The sequence below is a fragment of the Etheostoma cragini genome, chromosome 18, assembly GCF_013103735.1.
Source record: "Etheostoma cragini isolate CJK2018 chromosome 18, CSU_Ecrag_1.0, whole genome shotgun sequence".
In the NCBI taxonomy this organism is placed as follows: domain Eukaryota; kingdom Metazoa; phylum Chordata; class Actinopteri; order Perciformes; family Percidae; genus Etheostoma; species Etheostoma cragini.
This window is the reverse complement of record NC_048424.1, coordinates 2,614,267-2,632,202: the sequence shown is the minus strand read 5'-3', so window position 1 is coordinate 2,632,202 and position 17,936 is coordinate 2,614,267. Positions and strand designations below refer to the sequence as shown.

General features: G+C 40.2%; 1 protein-coding gene across 2 annotated transcripts in view; it reads right to left on the bottom strand.

Moving 5' to 3' along the window:
* Positions 1–17,936, bottom strand: part of LOC117961005 (connector enhancer of kinase suppressor of ras 3-like) — a 35,277-nt gene that overhangs the window by 10,426 nt on the left and 6,915 nt on the right. The window contains exons 2-5 of one of the 2 annotated variants that reach the window (XM_034899360.1): positions 12,067–12,230; positions 4,799–5,001; positions 2,833–2,920; positions 1,109–1,150 (exon numbers count right to left, since the gene is read on the bottom strand). In XM_034899360.1, the coding sequence (XP_034755251.1) occupies positions 1,109–1,150; positions 2,833–2,920; positions 4,799–5,001; positions 12,067–12,230 (497 nt within the window). The remainder of the gene's footprint in view (positions 1–1,108; positions 1,151–2,832; positions 2,921–4,798; positions 5,002–12,066; positions 12,231–17,936) is intronic. The other variant, XM_034899361.1, reaches the window with a different exon arrangement.

Sequence of the window (17,936 nt, the reverse complement as noted above, 5' to 3'; positions counted from 1 at the left end):
GTGATTGGCTGCTTAGAAATTAAGTGTTAACGAGTAGTTGGACAGGTGTACCTAATAAAGTGGCCGGTGAGTGTATATCCAATATGAATCCAACATATAGATAGCAAAGTTAAATTGTTCTGTGTGTAAAAATAAAACATTAATTTACACATTGAACATAAGCTTATTAATAAGGTAGCTCTATGGTAGCCATGCAGTCCAGCTTAGGGATTCACTTGTGTTCCAAATGTATATTTAACAATAAAACAAAATGCATACATAATTCATAGCCATTCATTTACATCCATCCGGCCCAGTTTAATATGCAACTCAATTGTATGTACCAACTAGTAGGAGGTTCCTAGTTGGTCTCTTTTAGCTAAGGGGTCCTTGGCCTAAAAACGCAGCCGATCCCTGACATAGAAGAACATTTCATCCTTCAGTTCATCACATTCAACAACAACAACAACAAATCTGGGGATAGAGTTGTCCCTGGACAAGAAAATATTAAAAAGTTGGATTTGAATATTGTCTACCATCCTCACACAACATATTAAAGCACCTCTCACTGTTCACAGGTCCAAAAGCAGCAAAGTGCTTTCATTTTTTAACAAAACTTCAAACTAAATACTTCAAAAAACGTAACAGGGCCCCCATCAAACCGTCAAAAGCTTTGAAAGCATCAAAAGTGTAAAAGAAAATGTTGAAAACAAATGTCAATAGCATCAACATTCAATACTTACAGGACACAGACATTAGATTTAGATTTATTTAACTAAAGTAAAACCTGAGATCTTATCAGACAAAATTCTGAAGTCACAAGGACACATAAGAAGGTGGTGGGGAGGGAAAGTAATTCAACATCAGCTGATTCAGTACTCTGGGAACAAAAGGGCGACCAACAGGAAGTGTTATCTAAGACAGGAAGTAGATCCTGAGCTGAATAAACAAACTTGCGGATTCACACATGCACAGTGAACAGCACCGGACGCTCAGAACAAGACAGGAAACGTGTGTTCACTGTGTGTGTGTGTGTGTGTGTGTTTGTGTGTGTTTGTGTGTGTTTGTGTGTTTCCAATCAGCATCTCTAAACATCCCAACCCAAGGAAAAAGGAGAAGCGGTACTCACCACTTCCAGAATCTTCTCCTCGATCTCAAACACAGTGCAGTCCTGCAATTAAAGAGACAGACGGACTGAGTGACGCCCTCACGTAAAAAGATCCTAAACAGAAATCTGCATTTACATCCAGATAAGTGAGAACGTCTATATATGAAATAACGGGACTCTTATTTTAAGCCATTGGTTTCTGTTCAGATATGCACAGATTGTTGTAATTTTTAGTCTTGCTTTTCATTTATCTTCTGTTTTTGTTTCTTTTCATCTGTGTTTTACTCATTTTGTTCTGTGAAGCACTTTACATGAAAGGTGTTTATAAATGAAGTTGATTTAAAGTAGATGTATGATGTGATCTATTTCCAGATCCTGCCTCTCACTTTGTGCTTTTATAGATACAGATGAGAAAGTCACAAGACTCTAGTTTCCTCATTTCAAACAAAAGCTGCCTAGACTGCCTTTAAAATTACAGAAGTTCTCTTTAATCTGAGTTGACATAAAGTCAAAAACAAAAAGAATGAATACATGTGCGATTATTGACAAGTGTACCTGAACAAAATATCAGACTTTTTATTTATTTTATCTGATGTGGTGTTTCAGTGTTTCATTATCTTCAAGTTCGTGTTAAAACATCAACAATGTCCTTTCACAAAGACACTGCTTACTATTTAGATAAAATATTATTCCATTTGCTGCATGATAAAAACATTTTAGTTGTTTCCCAAGTTGTGACCCCAAGTCCCAAGTTGCGACTGGAAAAAAACAACAATACAAGTGAAGAAATATTGGTCAGATAAAAACCACCACTACCTATCTGTCGACCAATCGACTAAGAGCGGGAATGCATCATGAATTAAAGAGAATAAGAACATTAAAGACAGAAAGGATGGCATTGTTATTTTCTGTATTTTATGAGATATGTACAATATTGCATCCAATCTCCAGACACACACCAGAAACTGTGTGAAAATAAATGTTCAACAAGATATACAAAAGTACAACTTTGAGCATGTTGTATCAATGACACAGCTTTCCATTTCAGAAGTCTGTGTGTGTGGAGAACTGTCAGCGTGGGTAAACAGAGAGAGTAAAGAAAAGAAAGGAATCAACGGGAAAACAAATATTTGAGAGATGAGAGCCTGTAGGAGAGTGAAACCAGAGGGAGGGAGGGGGAACGTCTCCCAGAGAGACAGAGGATCCGTCCTGCGGTCGGAGAAATAACAGCTCCCTGCAAACTGGCTGACAGGATGATTGAATGAGGGCGGGGCGACGCCTCAACGCTGCACAAAACTCTCCGCTGTCATGTGTAGGGAGGTGACACGCTGCAAAAAATATCGACATCAACTCTGAATCCTAAAAAAAATAAAAAATACTTTCTAAATATTGCCTGAATTATTTTATTGTTAATATATTATTGTTGTTAAAAATAAAATAGGATTTGAGGAATAGAAGTTTTTTTTTTTTCTTCAGGAAAACTGAAAAAAAGTGAAAAAGTTGTGGAGGAAAGGTCTGGCAATGCAAGACTACATTGAACTGAATATCTCGAAGAGAACAAGATATACAAAGAAATCATAGTGGACTTTGAGAAACTCGGATGGACATGCGTCACAATTTTTTGACATTTCATTGAATAACCAGTTAACTGAGAAAACAATTAGCAGATTAATCAATATCGTAAATAATGGTTGGCTGCAGCCCTAGTCAGAGCCCCCGCAGAGGGATGTTTGAGCCTCACTGACCTTCTGCACGGTGGAGGTGAGCTCCAGACACAGCTGGATGATTCTGCTTTTGGTGGAGGTGAAGTTGTTGGCGCTCGCCAGCGGAGTCCTGGAAACACAGAATATAAGATCTGTTACAGCGAGGCGATCTGGAGTGAAACCATGAGCCGATGCAGATACTGTCTGTCAAGGTCGGGATCTGATAGCAGGGTTTAGCGGTTGAATGAATGTAAAATCAACTGCATTACATCAATATGAATTAAATTACTTTTCTCAGATCTAATAATTGTATTCGGAAGTTTTGTCGAGCATTTCAAACACGGCTATGGTGATAATAATAGTCCAAAATGATGTGAAAAGAGACGCTAAACTAAAACATAGTGATTATTAGGGTAATATTAATGGTTCAAAGTGATTTTAAATTAAAAAACTAAACATTTTCTTATGGGAGGACCGCAGAACCCCCTGCCAAATATGTGTTTTTCACAAACCTAGGGAAACCCTGTGATAGTAGGTTCTGTTTTGGTTGACGAAACACTGTCTGTTGAATGTCTTTTTCAATGTTAGAGGATGGCAGCTGTAATTGTACTGTTGACGTTTGTTGTCAGTATCTTCCCATGATCCATCAGCGACTCCACTCCATTATTAACTTGCCAACAAGCAAAAATAAAAATTGGTTTTCTAAATAGTGTTCTCTCCGCCTGTTCTGGTTTGAGTTGCAGGAGTCCATTATAAACCTTTATGCATATTATATTCATAATATTTTGAGCTTTCCAACATTATAGTTGGGACTCAGTACGTTTTTGGAGAAAGTAGCTGGAGAAAAGTAAGGTGTGCAAAAAATAATACAGCTCCAACTAAAGGATACATTCAATTTCAATATCTTTACATATGTTCTGCTACTTATCTCATGTTCACATTGCAGCTACAGGATATGACCAATGATTAGACTTTGTGCCTGTAACCAAAAGGTGATTGTGCACCTCGAGCAAATCTTAAATGTATTGCTTGTTACTGCTAAAAATAAGATTTTATTGTTCTGGATTGGATACTAGACTCAGATTCAACACCAGCTTAAGGTGTTGGCATGCTTTAACATACGACAGATGTCAGGTGTGTTCTGGGCGTCACTCGTGTTTGTGTGCAACAGCTGCAGCGAGGAATGTTTTTCAAGCTGATACAAGCTGAGAAAAAGCTGGAGGAGTCGAACAGCAGACAGAGAGGCGCACTGACAGCTGACAGACATCACAACAGCAAACAAGGACCCGCACTGATACAGTACCTCTGTGTGAGAGACTTTATGGGACACTTTTTTAATTTCTCCTGCAGCCGATTCACACTGAGGACCTTCTTTTCCATGTTATTAATTTGTAAGACAATATCTTTTTTAGAACTGTTTATTTTGACAGGAGAACTTGTCACACAGCGAAATTGATATAAAATGACAGCATTTCTTTCCAAAAGGGGGTTGATTTTTAGCAGCTTTTGCACCACAAATAAAGACATCTACCAATCACGTCGAGTACTTATGAGAATCGCAATACAGAAAAACAAAGGCTGCTGTCCGAACAATAGCATCCCCAGAAGGACTTCAAACTGTCCCACCAACATGGTAGACAAGCTAGCGCAAATATTCAAACTCGTTTTGGCGTGAAATATTCAAGTATTAGCATTTTTGTGGCGTGTAGGTCTTAACACACCTACTGAACAATGTTTACATTGTTTTTTCCTCAGTTTGTTGAAGACTTAGGTGCACATATTTGGAGGAGGGGTGAAGGGATTATTATCAACATATCTGTGTCAAAAGCGTCGGAAAAGCTAGAGCAGACCATAAATAACAACAAAAAAAGAGGCTTAAAAACAAAACTTGCTACAGAAGTCCAACTACAATCGTTAGATCGGAGTATTTCTGAGGGTCATTTAGTTAGTTTTGATGCTAACATTAATTTTATTCGGGTTCGGGGCTGTACCCAAGATTTGTGTCTACCTGTCCAGCCAGGCCAGCAGACTCTTAGCGGCTCCGATCAGCTCGACCACGGCGGTCAGGAATTCGTTGGAGGGCTGATGGGAGATTTTGCAGTGGTAGGCGGGGTTCTTCCTACGCTGCGACACAGAGCTGTTCAGGTTGTGGTGCGCCGCTCTCATCTTCCCCACCAGAGTCTTCAGGTTGTCCTTCTCCACACCGTAGTTCTGTGAAAACACAAATTATACATTTTAAACATAACCAATACTTAATCAATATGTCCTAACTTTCAGGAGTTTTTTATAACATGGTTATTTTTTTTATTAACTGGGCGGCACTGCTGCCTCATAGCAAGTTGGTACTGTAGAGTTTGATTTTCTGTGTGGAGGTTGCATGTTCTCCCGTGTGTGCGTGGGTTTCCTCCCACCATAAAGACATGCTTTCTAAGTAACCAGGACTATAGTTGAAAATGGCTAAGACTGGCGCCTTTACAGAAATGTTGATAAATGTAACACTGTCCTAATAAAAAAAACTAAACAATAAAACCGAAGCCAATCAGATTCTTTTCCCATCTTCCCAGATCTATAATTTATTCTCTCTGTCAGCTGACGGCGTGAACACGCTGGCTCGCCCGAGGCAGCCAGGATGTTTGAGGCGTTCGAAGCCATTAGATACATCTGCAGCCAAACTGGCTTTCCACCTGTTGACAGACAGCACTGTAAAACAACAAAACAAAAAAAACTGACAAGACATACCTTACAGTTCTAACATGTTTCAAGTTGGAAGCATCGTGATCAGACAGGTCATTGAGAAAGAGCTTTAATTTTCTATTAAACGCGCTTGTTATGGTTGTTGATAAACCAAGTAATTGTTGTTCCGACTAATCAATTAGCTGTTTAGTCTAGAAAATGTTGATAAAAGATTCTCATCACATTTCCCAGAATCCAAAGGGATGTCAAATGAACACAAAATATATTACATTTACAAAAGACATTAAAATGGAAAAAAGTAGCAAATCTTCACATTTGAGAACCTGGAACCCAAAAATGTTTAGTATTTTACTTGATGAATGTTTTAACCTATAAATGAATCAACTGATGGTTTCAGCAGCCTGCAGTTCACACTCACACACTCTCACACACACTCTCACACACTCTCACACACACTCTCACACTCTCTCTCACACACACACACACACACACACACACACACACACACACACACACACACACACACACACACACACACACACACACACACACACACACACACACACACACACACACACACACACACACACACACACAAAGGAGTAAACTTGACTATCATGGTGGAAAAAACAAGCCTGTTTAAACCAAAAAATGAAAATAATAATAACTTTTATTTATAGCGCCTTTTAAGAAACCCGAGGACACTTCACAGAAATACTGTGTCTAAGCTAAAGGAGGTTGTAGGCTGTGAACAGGTGGTGTTTCAGGCAGGGAGGGTGTTCCAGAGGGATGGGGCTGCAACACTAAACTAAACTATTTATTAATCATCACAAAAAGATAAAACAATACGTCAAGCTCTATGTGCCACGTGGAGGATGAGACGAGTAGAAAATGTTCATTACTGATTATTGTGATGATCGTTTTCTTGATTAAATGTGTCCTTTGTTGTTGATAAAATGTCAGGAAGTAACAAAGAAGGCAGTTATTATTTCCCTGAGTCCAAGGGAATACATTTAAATGTCTTGGTTTTGTTCCAAATAATGGTTCAAAACCCAAAGATATTCATTTAACAAACATTTACGAGTATTTGGCATTTTTGCTTGGTCTCAACTTTACATTTGAGAGGGATCAGATTTTAAGAAGTAAAGCCTACAGTTTTAATTACGGACATCTTCTATTGATGGACTTTACGTTTTGAGTGGCTTTGCCTTTGTTCCTTTGCAGGAACTTTGGCTCGCACACGTGGTTAGGAGACCTAAGCTCATTTAGCTTAGCTCATAACGGTAACAAGGAGATTAATTTATCTTCTGTAGCACTTATACAACACAAGGGCCGTCAGATATCTGCGCTACATTCAGAGCTTTACTGTTAACTAAGCTCTACACAGCATGACGGTGTTCTTTTAACTCCTATAATAAAGCTGTGGTGTTTTAAAATGTCTCAGGTGGAAAAGTGATCATCTGACAAGCAGCAGAAACTGCTCCTGGAACAAAACTGCAACGGATCTTCCTCTAATGTGTTAGAAATTGGTGTGCGTGTGTGTGTGTGTGTGTGTGTGTGTGTGTGTGTGTGTGTGTGTGTGTCAGGGGAAGGGTGGGGGTCTTTCTGACAGGTGGGAGGGGTCACATCTGTTTCCTGCTCCACACCAGAGAACAGTGAACTCAGCTCTGTGCTGCAACAAGAAAGAAATAGCAACGTCCCTTGACCTTCTATTGAGTCAGACAGGAAAACTCTCCCTGAATCACTCGAGCTGCTGCTGCTGCTGAAAGATCAATCCGTGGCTCTGTCCGGACGGATGTCACGTCCATGTTCTGTACTTGGGTCTCATAACGACTTCCATTCGCTGAGGGAGATCCTTGGAAAAAGCTAGCTAATTAACCTTGAATTTAGAACATTTTGTCACGGATGAGTAAAGTATTTTTTCAACTTCAACTTTTGGTCTTAAGTCAACGATTGTCAGCCAAGTCTCCTTTACAACCCTCAATCAGAGTTGGACCATGCATGTATAACTAGAACTGGATACAGCGTTTGATGTGGAGCCCTGTTCATTCCTATTTGAGATTTTAACTGGTGCAAGAAGCCTTCACGGAGCCAAAAATGACCCGGATGCTTCCGCACTGTGCTGTCAATAGAGCAGCCGCAATAGAGACCTACGCCGGCAGAGTGGGCTACTTCTGGTTTAGCGTCCCGCTAACTTGAATAAGAATTAAATGATTTAATCGTTTGGCTCTTCTAGACTTTCCAAATGCAGGGTTTTCCCTACCATTATAAGGGTTAGCCATGGTGGGCACCACCTAATCTGATTGAATGTAAAATGAATGTGAGCATCAAAAGAAACTGATCTGATGACTGCAGTCGGCCCCCAGTGGACTTCTTTGGCTAATTTAGTTTTTAAGCTTTTTGAGTGTTATTTATTTGTTAGTTGCTCCGACTTTTCCAACATTATAGAGACACTACAGACATTTTTGATAATAATGGTCCAACATGGCGTGCTCTATCCATGGACGCGCGCCCCACCAGGTGAGCTACCCAGGCGCCCATAATGTCAAGTAAATTTGAGTAAAGTACAGACTTCACACCTCCCGTCATTTTTAAATCATACGAGGTCCCACGGCAATACTAGTCGAGTCAATTGGCTTTACGTCAAGATAATGTCATTGTTTTATTTCCAACAAGCTGAGTCATATCAGACACAAACGTATCTCGCCTCGTTAGCACATTATCACTTACAGTACTGATTAAATAACTATCAGGAAAATCCTGAAATGTTGAAGTGACTATTCCACATATCCAAAGCAGTTTTAAGTGTTTAGGAATCCTAATTCCCTACACTTTTTACAGTAATAAACTGGCAGCAGTATATGTATGAAAATACAAACTTAAGATATGAAACTTAAGTCCTTTGAACAAAAACACACAAAAGTAATCAGTGTTGCCAACAGGGACGTTGTAGTGCGTCCTCTGGTAGACAAACTATCCAACGCCAACATGGTTGACCGATACCGATAGTTAGTAAAATGCCTAATATCAGGGTCAAGTTTACAGTGTAGTAGTCTGCATCTGCTAATGTCCATATTCCTTTAAGATGTTAAAAAAATAAACTTTTGAAGGGATTTACCCCATTAAACAAATATCTAGACACAAACATTATCTGCCTTAAACTACCCCGGATGGAGTAAAGTTGATACCGATAGATGTAAAGAATGATTTCCCAAAGCTTCTGTAACACTGTAAACAGTAGAAGTATGAGTGATATCCGTCTCTGTGGTCCCTTTATTTCGTCGTCAGCGGTGAAAGCAGACAGTCAGGCTCCATTTAAAGATCCCGTTCAGTTGCACCATTGAACCTCGGCACAGACAGTAAATCCTCCTTTTCACTGTGACACAGACAGCCAGAGCTCCTAAACAGCTGACTGAGGGGCTCTGTCTGCGGGCCAACACGTTATCGGTTTAAACAAGAAGTCTGAAGTGTTTGGCGGGTTTGCTTCAGCTGAAGTCAAATCTTAAAATTAACATTTAAAAAAAAAGGGAAGGCATTTTGAAGACATTCCTCTTCCCTTTTTCAAAGTGCTACTCAGGTCATTTTGTGAAAATAGTGTAATTTCACAGCAGACTGCCAGAGTGTACTTGTGTCAGTCTAAAATGTGGTAATTCATGGTCTAATTTCTTATATTTAAAGAAAATCTGTCACAGATTTCACAGGGATTTCAGGTGATCAAGTTGGTAAGAGGGATTTTAGGGTTGTATAGGGTTAGGAAACATAACTTGATTTCAATTTAAACAAAACATTTGAATTTTTTTTTGACATTGACCAAAGAAAGAAAATCAGTTCTCTTTGCCACGTTGCTTTTACAGTGTGGAAGTATTAAAACCAGCAGTGTGGGCATGCTGCCAGATCTGATAAAGATTTAACAGAGTGCATTTTATTTACATCAGCACATTCTCTGGCATGAGAGCCAGAACTGGTATAAACCACTGCTATCAGATGTGATAGACATGGAGCCGCTTCATGGGCTCAGATTCAACACATTCACATGTTTAGAAAATATGTTGTTGCTGTCAGCAGGAGAGCTCCGTTACACGTGGACAGACAAGGAGTTTCTTCTAAGAAAGAAACAGGCGCTCTTTCAGGTACTTTCAGTTAAGCCTTGGAATCACCAGAGGCCCCACAACACAATGTCATCACGATTTTAAACACATTGTGATTTTCTAAGGAATACTAGCCTGGAAACCTAGACCCAAATCCAAAAGATTAAGTGTCTGGCATCGAGTAATGAAAGTTGTCATTCTACAAAGTTTTATTTTAGATGTTTACTATTTTAGTCAAATATTATGCTACTTTTGTGAACCCAAAACTTTTGTAAACTCATTTCAATCACCGACATCAACAATTGAGCGTGGGATTCTTTTCACAAGCGATTTCTGCTTTGGTGCCAAAACTGTCTCTTTACACATTGCTCTGGAACCATTTTGTGCATCACTACACAGAAAGCCAAGTTTGTTCTGAATATTTTGATATGAAACACATGGGGATCTGGTTATATGGAAATAAACTTAAAAGGAGAGTTCAAGAAGATATGTAAAACTAGACCTCAGAGGTGTTAAGTAGCTTCAAAACCAAGAGCCCTCTGATATACCATGAAAACCGTTGTTATGGGGGGGGGGGGGGGGAAGACGCCCCTTCACGTTCCTCTGGGTATGATGTGACCATGCGGACTGCATGTTAGTGGTGTTACAGCATTTCTCGTAGCTTCTGAAGTCTCAACAATTCAGATAACTCGCTGCAACTTGAGGTCACCACTGTGTGAAGCTGCTTCGAATATTTATTTAGGGTGTAACAGAACACAGATGTCTGGGTTTGGTACAGGACTTAAAATACCTTTCTACATCTAAGCACAGGGTCAACAGAACTGTAAGTATCTTTGGCCATTTGTCGGTTGTTGACCATGCTCGTCAGGTGAGCTCAGCCCATAGAGGTAGAACGCCAATGAGAAACCAGTAGATTATAGCAACGCTGAAGAAAGAGCGATGGATTGGAAACTAGTACGTCAAACATATTAACTCATCAAGGACGGCATTACAGAGAGAGTCTGTCAGCGGAGTGAGTCAGACACAAGCAGCCTCTCACTGCAGATTCAAACAAAGAAACTATCAACAACCACAGGGGTTTTATGTTGAGCTGTGGCCGCTGTTGCAGAGATCATAGTTAAAGCTATAGTGCGTAGTTTCTGTCGCCCGGTTAACAAATTCAAAGGAATGACAACTACACTGTTGGCGCGTCCATATGTTAAAAGCACCCTCCCACCGAACCCTTACCCACCAGAGTTACTACTAGCCAAGGAGGACACAGATGATTAAAAAAACATGGAGGACTCTTCAGAAGAGGTCATTATCTTCACTTGAGTTTCTGGAAAAGTAGCGAGACAATATGATCTTCTAAACATAGTCATACTGCGAAACACAGAGGGAGTTGTGTGGAGCCGATAGTTTTAATTAGCTTTGTAGCGACTCATGGCGATGGCTTGAATGTAACGGAAGTTTGTTAACATCAAAACGTTTTTTCCGATTCAGAGGTATGCACATAATGTTAGATTCATGGAAAGAAGACGCTCCTTTTGACTCCTGGTCAGACCCAGAACAGAATCTGCGGATTAGTTTTTCAATTTTCAGCGGTGATGTAAATTAAGAATCCGCGGAATAGGACTGTTTTTCAGCTTGAGTGGAAATGTGTTAACAGAGTTAGAGTTTTTCTTTAAATCTTTTTTTTTTGGTGTTTTGTTTAAAATCTGTGGAAAGTTCCTTCCGTGTGGCTCTGCTCATTACCCTCATGTTTGGGAATTTCCTGAGTATAAAAAGTGATCTGATAGTAGTTATCGGTCTCTGTGGTTACAGCCCAAACAGGAACTGCTAATAGCTAATTCAGCCTTTAATTACAAAGTGCAAGTTGGCCAAAAAGTAAAAAAACACAGCAAGAGTTGAAGCCTACAGCTCACTCACTAAGCAACGTTATACATTAGTCTCGCATTGCAAAACCTTCCTCCACAGCACTGTGAAGGAGGAGGATCTGTCAAGTCCACCTTATACTTCATGATGGTAGAAAATCATGCTCCTGTTTATTGGCATTTCTTTAAACCAATCACAATCCCCTTGGGCGGAGCTAAGCGCCGCACCGAGTCCCGGTGCCGCAGCAAAACAGCATCAGGAAGGAACGTGTGTATTTTAGTGGAACGTGTGTATGCTTAAAAGTTGATATAGTCGTAGAAACAGAAAACTCAGATTGGTTAGATAGTCTGGCTAGCTGTCTGGATTTACCCTGCAGAGATCTGAGGACCAGGTAACCAGAGGCCAGAGGTTAGAACGCCAACAAAAAGGAAGAGAAAGGGGACGGACATCCAACCGAAAAGCCATTCAACGCAATTTCCAGCGGCAACAGAGCAAATCCCTGAAGTAAAAGGTTCTGGCTATGGACCATACATACATCCATACATACAAACATGTTGAACTATGAAAGTTTTTTCCATGTTACTCCGGAAATATTCATCCTGAAGAAAGAAGCCTGACGACGATGAAGCGTGTGACTGACCAGAGCGCAGAGCAGATCCACGGCCTCCAGCACCAGCTCCTGGTGTCCGACCCGCGCCACGCCCAGAGACAGCAGCTCCTGGTGGGACATCCTGAGCAGCTTCTCCCCATCCACCTGCTGCTGCTGGAAGGACGGGATGTACTGCTGCAGGCTGTCGTCCAGCCCTGAGGGGACAGACGGAGACACAACACACTGAGAGGGGACACCAAAGAAAGACTTTCATAAAAGCATTCCTGTGCTTTCTTTAGGTTTTTTAGGTTTAATTGACAGAATTAAATAGGCAGTAGGCCTGCACGATTTCGGCGAAAATTATGGATCACGATTATTTTTTAGCTTAAAACTAAATAGGCATTAGAAAACATATTGAGGGCACAAGGAGGAAGAAGATACTAGTACTATAGAAGAAGTACTAAACATGTGAGAGGGAGAGCAAACAATACGAAGAGTTAATAATAAACAACACTGAGAGGGGAAACCCAGGAAAGACTTCCATTAAGCATTCTTGTGCTTTCTTGAAGTTATTTGGGTTGTATTAACGGCATTAAAAAACATTTACAGGACACAGCCAGGGAGGAAGAAGATAAGTAGGGGTGTAAATTAAATGTTTTATCACGATGCAATATTATGTCGATTCCTTGGACAACGGTACAATATTTACTGATATTTCAAAGTCTGCCACGAAAGGATTTAGATACGTAAGGCCCTTTGATTTCTCCTACGTGAAAACACAGACGGGAGAATGGCATTCTCTTACAGATGCAGAATCACGCGGAATTTACATATATTTTGTCGACATATTTAGTTTTTTTAACTTCCTTCTCATGTTTCAGTTTAAAACAAGTGTAGAAAGGTCTGTACCTAAACCGTGGCAAATTGGCATTGTTAAACAGGTTGCCTAGTAACCATACGACCTCACATTCAAATAGAGTTTGTTGAGGGGGGGGGATGTCAAAGCGAGGGGCTCCTGACAAGCCAACGGTGGCAAAACAAATTAAGGTGACAGCCTAATACCGGGCTGAACAATACACCACCAACTACTGTGAGTTAAAACAACTGTTTAGTCAACATAATGTTGACCCGCAAAGACACATAATAATAATTAATAAAATAATAATTTGTACTCTTTATGGATCCCCTTTGGGGAAATTATTATTTAAACTCTTTCCTGAAGTACACACACATGCTCAGGTCCTATATGTGCACTAATGGAGAGATGTCAGAGTGTGTGTATGTGTGTGTGTGGGGGGGGGCTGCCGGCGCTGGACCAGCACCCTGAGCGGCTGAGGGGGGTTAGGTGCCTTGCTCAAGAGCAACTTGGCAGTGCCCAGGAGTTGACTTTGGTCTGCACGGGGCAAGTTAAACACTATGTCGGGCAAGTAATATAACAACCTAATTGCCCGTTTTGGTGTCATTGTGTTAAAAAATCATTTGATTGGAGTGCTGTTATTTGTCTTTTTTTGGACATTTTTGACAAAAACCTTGGCGTTGAACCCTGACGCCGAATGACAAGGACTATGCACGTGAGTAAACGATACCCAGACAGAGTTTTCCTTTCAGCAGTTTCAGTGAAAGTCTGCTCTGTTATGATCCATTCAGGTTTGACAGCAAACAGAGCTGCTGAGTCAACACGGACTTATTGACTCGTCCTGCTGATCCATCGGTTCACATCATTCTGCCGCCTCGCCTCACCTCTGCTCGGGATCACTCCGGCCTCAGACAGACAGTCCTGCACACACAAGGTTTCCCGGGTTGACCCCTCGCATTCATCACAACTGGGACAGGCTCAATTGTTAATGAAAGTTAAGGTTCGGCCCAATATTACAGCAAAACTCCAACTTTATCCCCCGGGCTTCGTTTCTCAAGCGCTCGGGTTCAAACTGAATGACATAAATTATGAAGTGCGATTTTCTTACAACTAACTTTAGTGATAAATATATTTTGCCAGTTGATAGATTGTGATGACGATAAAAACGATATGTTGGGCAGCCAGAGACCCCCACCTTAATTTCCTGTCACGTCATGTGATTAGGAGTGCTACACCGCCAGCTCCAGCACCCTTATTATTTGCTTGACCTTAAATGAAATATTTGGGGGGGGGGGTTTCGGTTAGTTGAATAAAACAAGCAATCTGAAGATGTAGCCTCGGGATCTGGAAACTAGCAATGGACATTATTCACTTTTTCTGACATTTTAAAGACCAAACAGTCAATCAGAAAAATTACTGGCAGATTATTAAATGTAATATGATGAAAAAAATCATAAGTTGGAGCCCTCGTCACCCCATAATGCAGCAAATTTGTAAATCAGACAAACCTCAAAGATCAGTATAAAGTTCTTACAGTTAAAAAGTTTAGAGAAACTGGCATTAAATTAACACAGCAAAAATATTCTTTTAGTTAGAAAAACATGGAATTAATCCCCAACTCAAGCTGACATTTGTACCCTTTAACCGTGTAAACTGTGAGTAAAGGCTCTGTGTTTGACTCCCACTGGTTACCACTGAACTAAAAGCATCCGTCTGTTCGAGAAAGCTTTTGCACCGAAGGTTCCACCAAAAGGCAGACGACGTGAAGCTCTCAGCACCAGGCCGGATCAGCTGGCCAACCAAATGCCTGAGCTGGTGTGAACAGTGGAAAAGAAAACAACTGCCCCTGCATGAGGTCATTAAAGTGTCCTGAAGGAACTCCGTGACTCCCGCTCGTCTTCAGACGGACACGCGGGACAACAGATGGCCGACACTCCCGCTGACAGCAGGGAGGAAACATTCCTCTCTAACTAACTGCTGATGTGACACCTCGGTGTAGTCGCCAGCTCACACCTCTGACACCAAATACAACGATTAGACTATTAAAGGTTTTCTCTGCCGTTACAACTAATACAACCAGGGAGTGAAATTAACTTTTTGATTCACCGGCTAAATTGGCAGGTAGAGGGAAAAAAAATCCACCAAATGAATAAATTGTGTTTTCTTATTAATGTCACATAACTTTTTGGTTAGTGTTGCCAAAAATCTCCAAATACTGGCTAATTAATAAGTGGTGGCTGGTGTAAACTGACTGAAACTGACCGACAAGAGACATAAAACCGACTGGTTTAAAGCAAACTTAAAACTAACAAAACATTTACCCGCCATGTGACAAAAGCGCTCTTAGATTTACTTGCCAAAAACTGAAAATTCACCCGGATTTGGTGCTTGACGAGTGTTAATATTGGACCCTGAATGCAACTTAATGTGACAATCAAAACTAACTAAACATCTTTTCTTTCTAGGTCTACCGACTGTATTTAATCCCCAGTGGATTTCCTCAGCAAGTTGTCTTTAAGCTTTTTGAGTATCATTTATGTTTTATCTGCTCTAGTTTTTTTACCAGCGTTTTAGACACAAATATCGTGATAATAATAATAATAATAATAATAATAATGTGTTGTGAATCCTAACGATCACAAAAAAATGTATTTAAGAAAAACAACTATTTAACTTTATAACAACTATATACTAACTATATATGTTTTGCGAGTAAACTCTTATTTTGTCTTGTTTTTTTTAATGAGACGCTCATCTGTGCCCCCCCCCCCCTAAGGGTAAACTCAGTCAATATTTGAAATATACACTACCGGTCAAAAGTTTGGGGTCACTCACAAATTTCTGTTGGACTACATTATAGACTGAATCCCAGCTGAGATCAGTTGCCTTGTTTTTTTTAACCAGGGCAGCAGTTTCCAGATTACATTATGTGCTTACATAATTGCAAAAGGGTTGTTTAATGTTTTCTTAAAATAATATCAGATTAGTAAACAAAATGTGCATTTGGAACATTGGATGTATGGTTGCTAATAATGGAAAATGTAGATATTGCATTAAAGATCATGTCTATAATGGAGTGAAATTTAAATTTGTAAGTGACCCCAAACTTTTGACCGGTAGTGTATATATATTTTTTTTACATTATTTATTGAAAAATGTATAAAGTGCCAAAGAAGGAAAAAGTAAGAAGGGAAATTTCACAGTTAAATGTTGCCCTTAATATTGGTCCAAAAGGATGACAGATTACTCACACTCAGACCATTATTATCACCATTAATGTGTCTGAAACGTTGGAAAAGATCAACAAAATTAGCTAAGGAAGTCAAACTACAATCCTTAGATCTGAGAAGTCTTTTAGTTACATTCACTGATCTCAGGTGCTGCACGTAAACCTTGCAGTGGCAGAGAAACAATCAGCATATTTCAAACTAAACTCCTTCCACTGTTGTCCGACGGCTTCTGGGGAGCGTTTGTGGTCATCAGGAATGTGTTTGTGTCAGCCTGGGCCACATTATTGACACCCGAGGAGGCCGATAATCTCTCAGCTGCACAGCGGGGGCGGCTAAATGTCATGACCAAGCCAAATCACCTGCTAATGAAAGCATGGCAACGCCGGGCCAAGCTTCCCTGCAGAGCACGGAAACCTTCACAAGCAAATCTGAGCTTCTGTTAGGCTTTTAAATCAAATTATTCCTTCAACACAAGCAGGAAATGTCCGGTAATACGATCATTTAGATGGCTTCGGGTCCAAAATCAGTGGCTTAAAAACGACTGTTCTGCCGAGTCATGGGAATTTTTACTTTAATTTTTTATAAACTAAAGCGCACTCTCCACTGTGATTTCATCTAATAAAATATATAACAGAAATGCTTTCTGAGGACGACACAGTGCCAACATTCATAGCTGGATCCAATGTTCTCGTGAGAAATAAAATGTCATTAATTTATGGGACGAATCGGAGCTGTTCTGTTCCTTCTAATTTTTAGCGTGTCTAAAAGTATTCGTCGTCTTCAATACACGTGGAAATGTCCGGTAATAAGATGATGATTATGATTGGTTTCAGGTCTAAATCACTGGTTTAACATAACTCCAGTCATGGGAGTTCATCTTGTTTTAAAAAAGAAAAGAAAAAAAAAAGTACTCTCTACCGGTGGATCTGTTTTTGTAAAATAAAATATACATAAAACATAAATGCTTCCTGAAGGCGACACGCTGCCAACATCCATAGCTGGATCCAACGTGCCTGCGAGAAATAAAACGTTGTTAATTTATGTGACAGATGAGGCATTTTTCTCATTCCACATTTTGAGCATCGCGGGGTTTGGCGCTCGGCCCAAAACTGTTGGTAATCGGCTTCAACCGGTTGGCGTGCGGTCGGCGTCTGAGCAGGATCACCGCGCTGGAATACTGCCGAGCGGTTTGTGTCTTCGGACGAAATGTTGAGTCTCTAAACTTGGACCTTGCTTTTCTTGATATTTCCTTGAATATTGTGAGATAAAGCTGATTAGTGATGAGCGCCTGCTCAACAAGTAGGGTTGCCCGATGGGTAAAACGCTACCTTTTCCAAAGGTTTTGGTTCATGTTTGACGTTTCATAGGACTTTTTCTTTTCTTTTTTTCGTATTTTTCACCGCTTTTCACTTAAAAAGTTTTTTTACACTTCTTCTGACTTTCCTCAATGTATTCGTTACCTTTTTTTATTTTCAACTTTATTCTTTTTCATTTAAAAAAAAAAAAGTATTTGTACAAGGGCCAGTGAAAATGGACTTTGGGCAAGTAGAATTAGAAGAAAACGTAACATTTAATCATTGAGAGTTAAGTATATTAAATGCCTTTTAGGAAACCTGTAGGAAGAAAACGAGGATTTTCAGGCTTTAAATCAAACCTGAACGGATATTTGCATTTCCAGAAGCACCAGATTACACAGTTTAGTCACAGATGTAAGAAAAGTTAAGTTCTTCGCCCGTGGTCTTGTCTCTGACCAGTCTTATATTTGCAGAGGACTCTGGGCCTCTTCCCTGCTACCGCTGGGAAACTCTGTGTACCGACAGACAGACAGACAGACA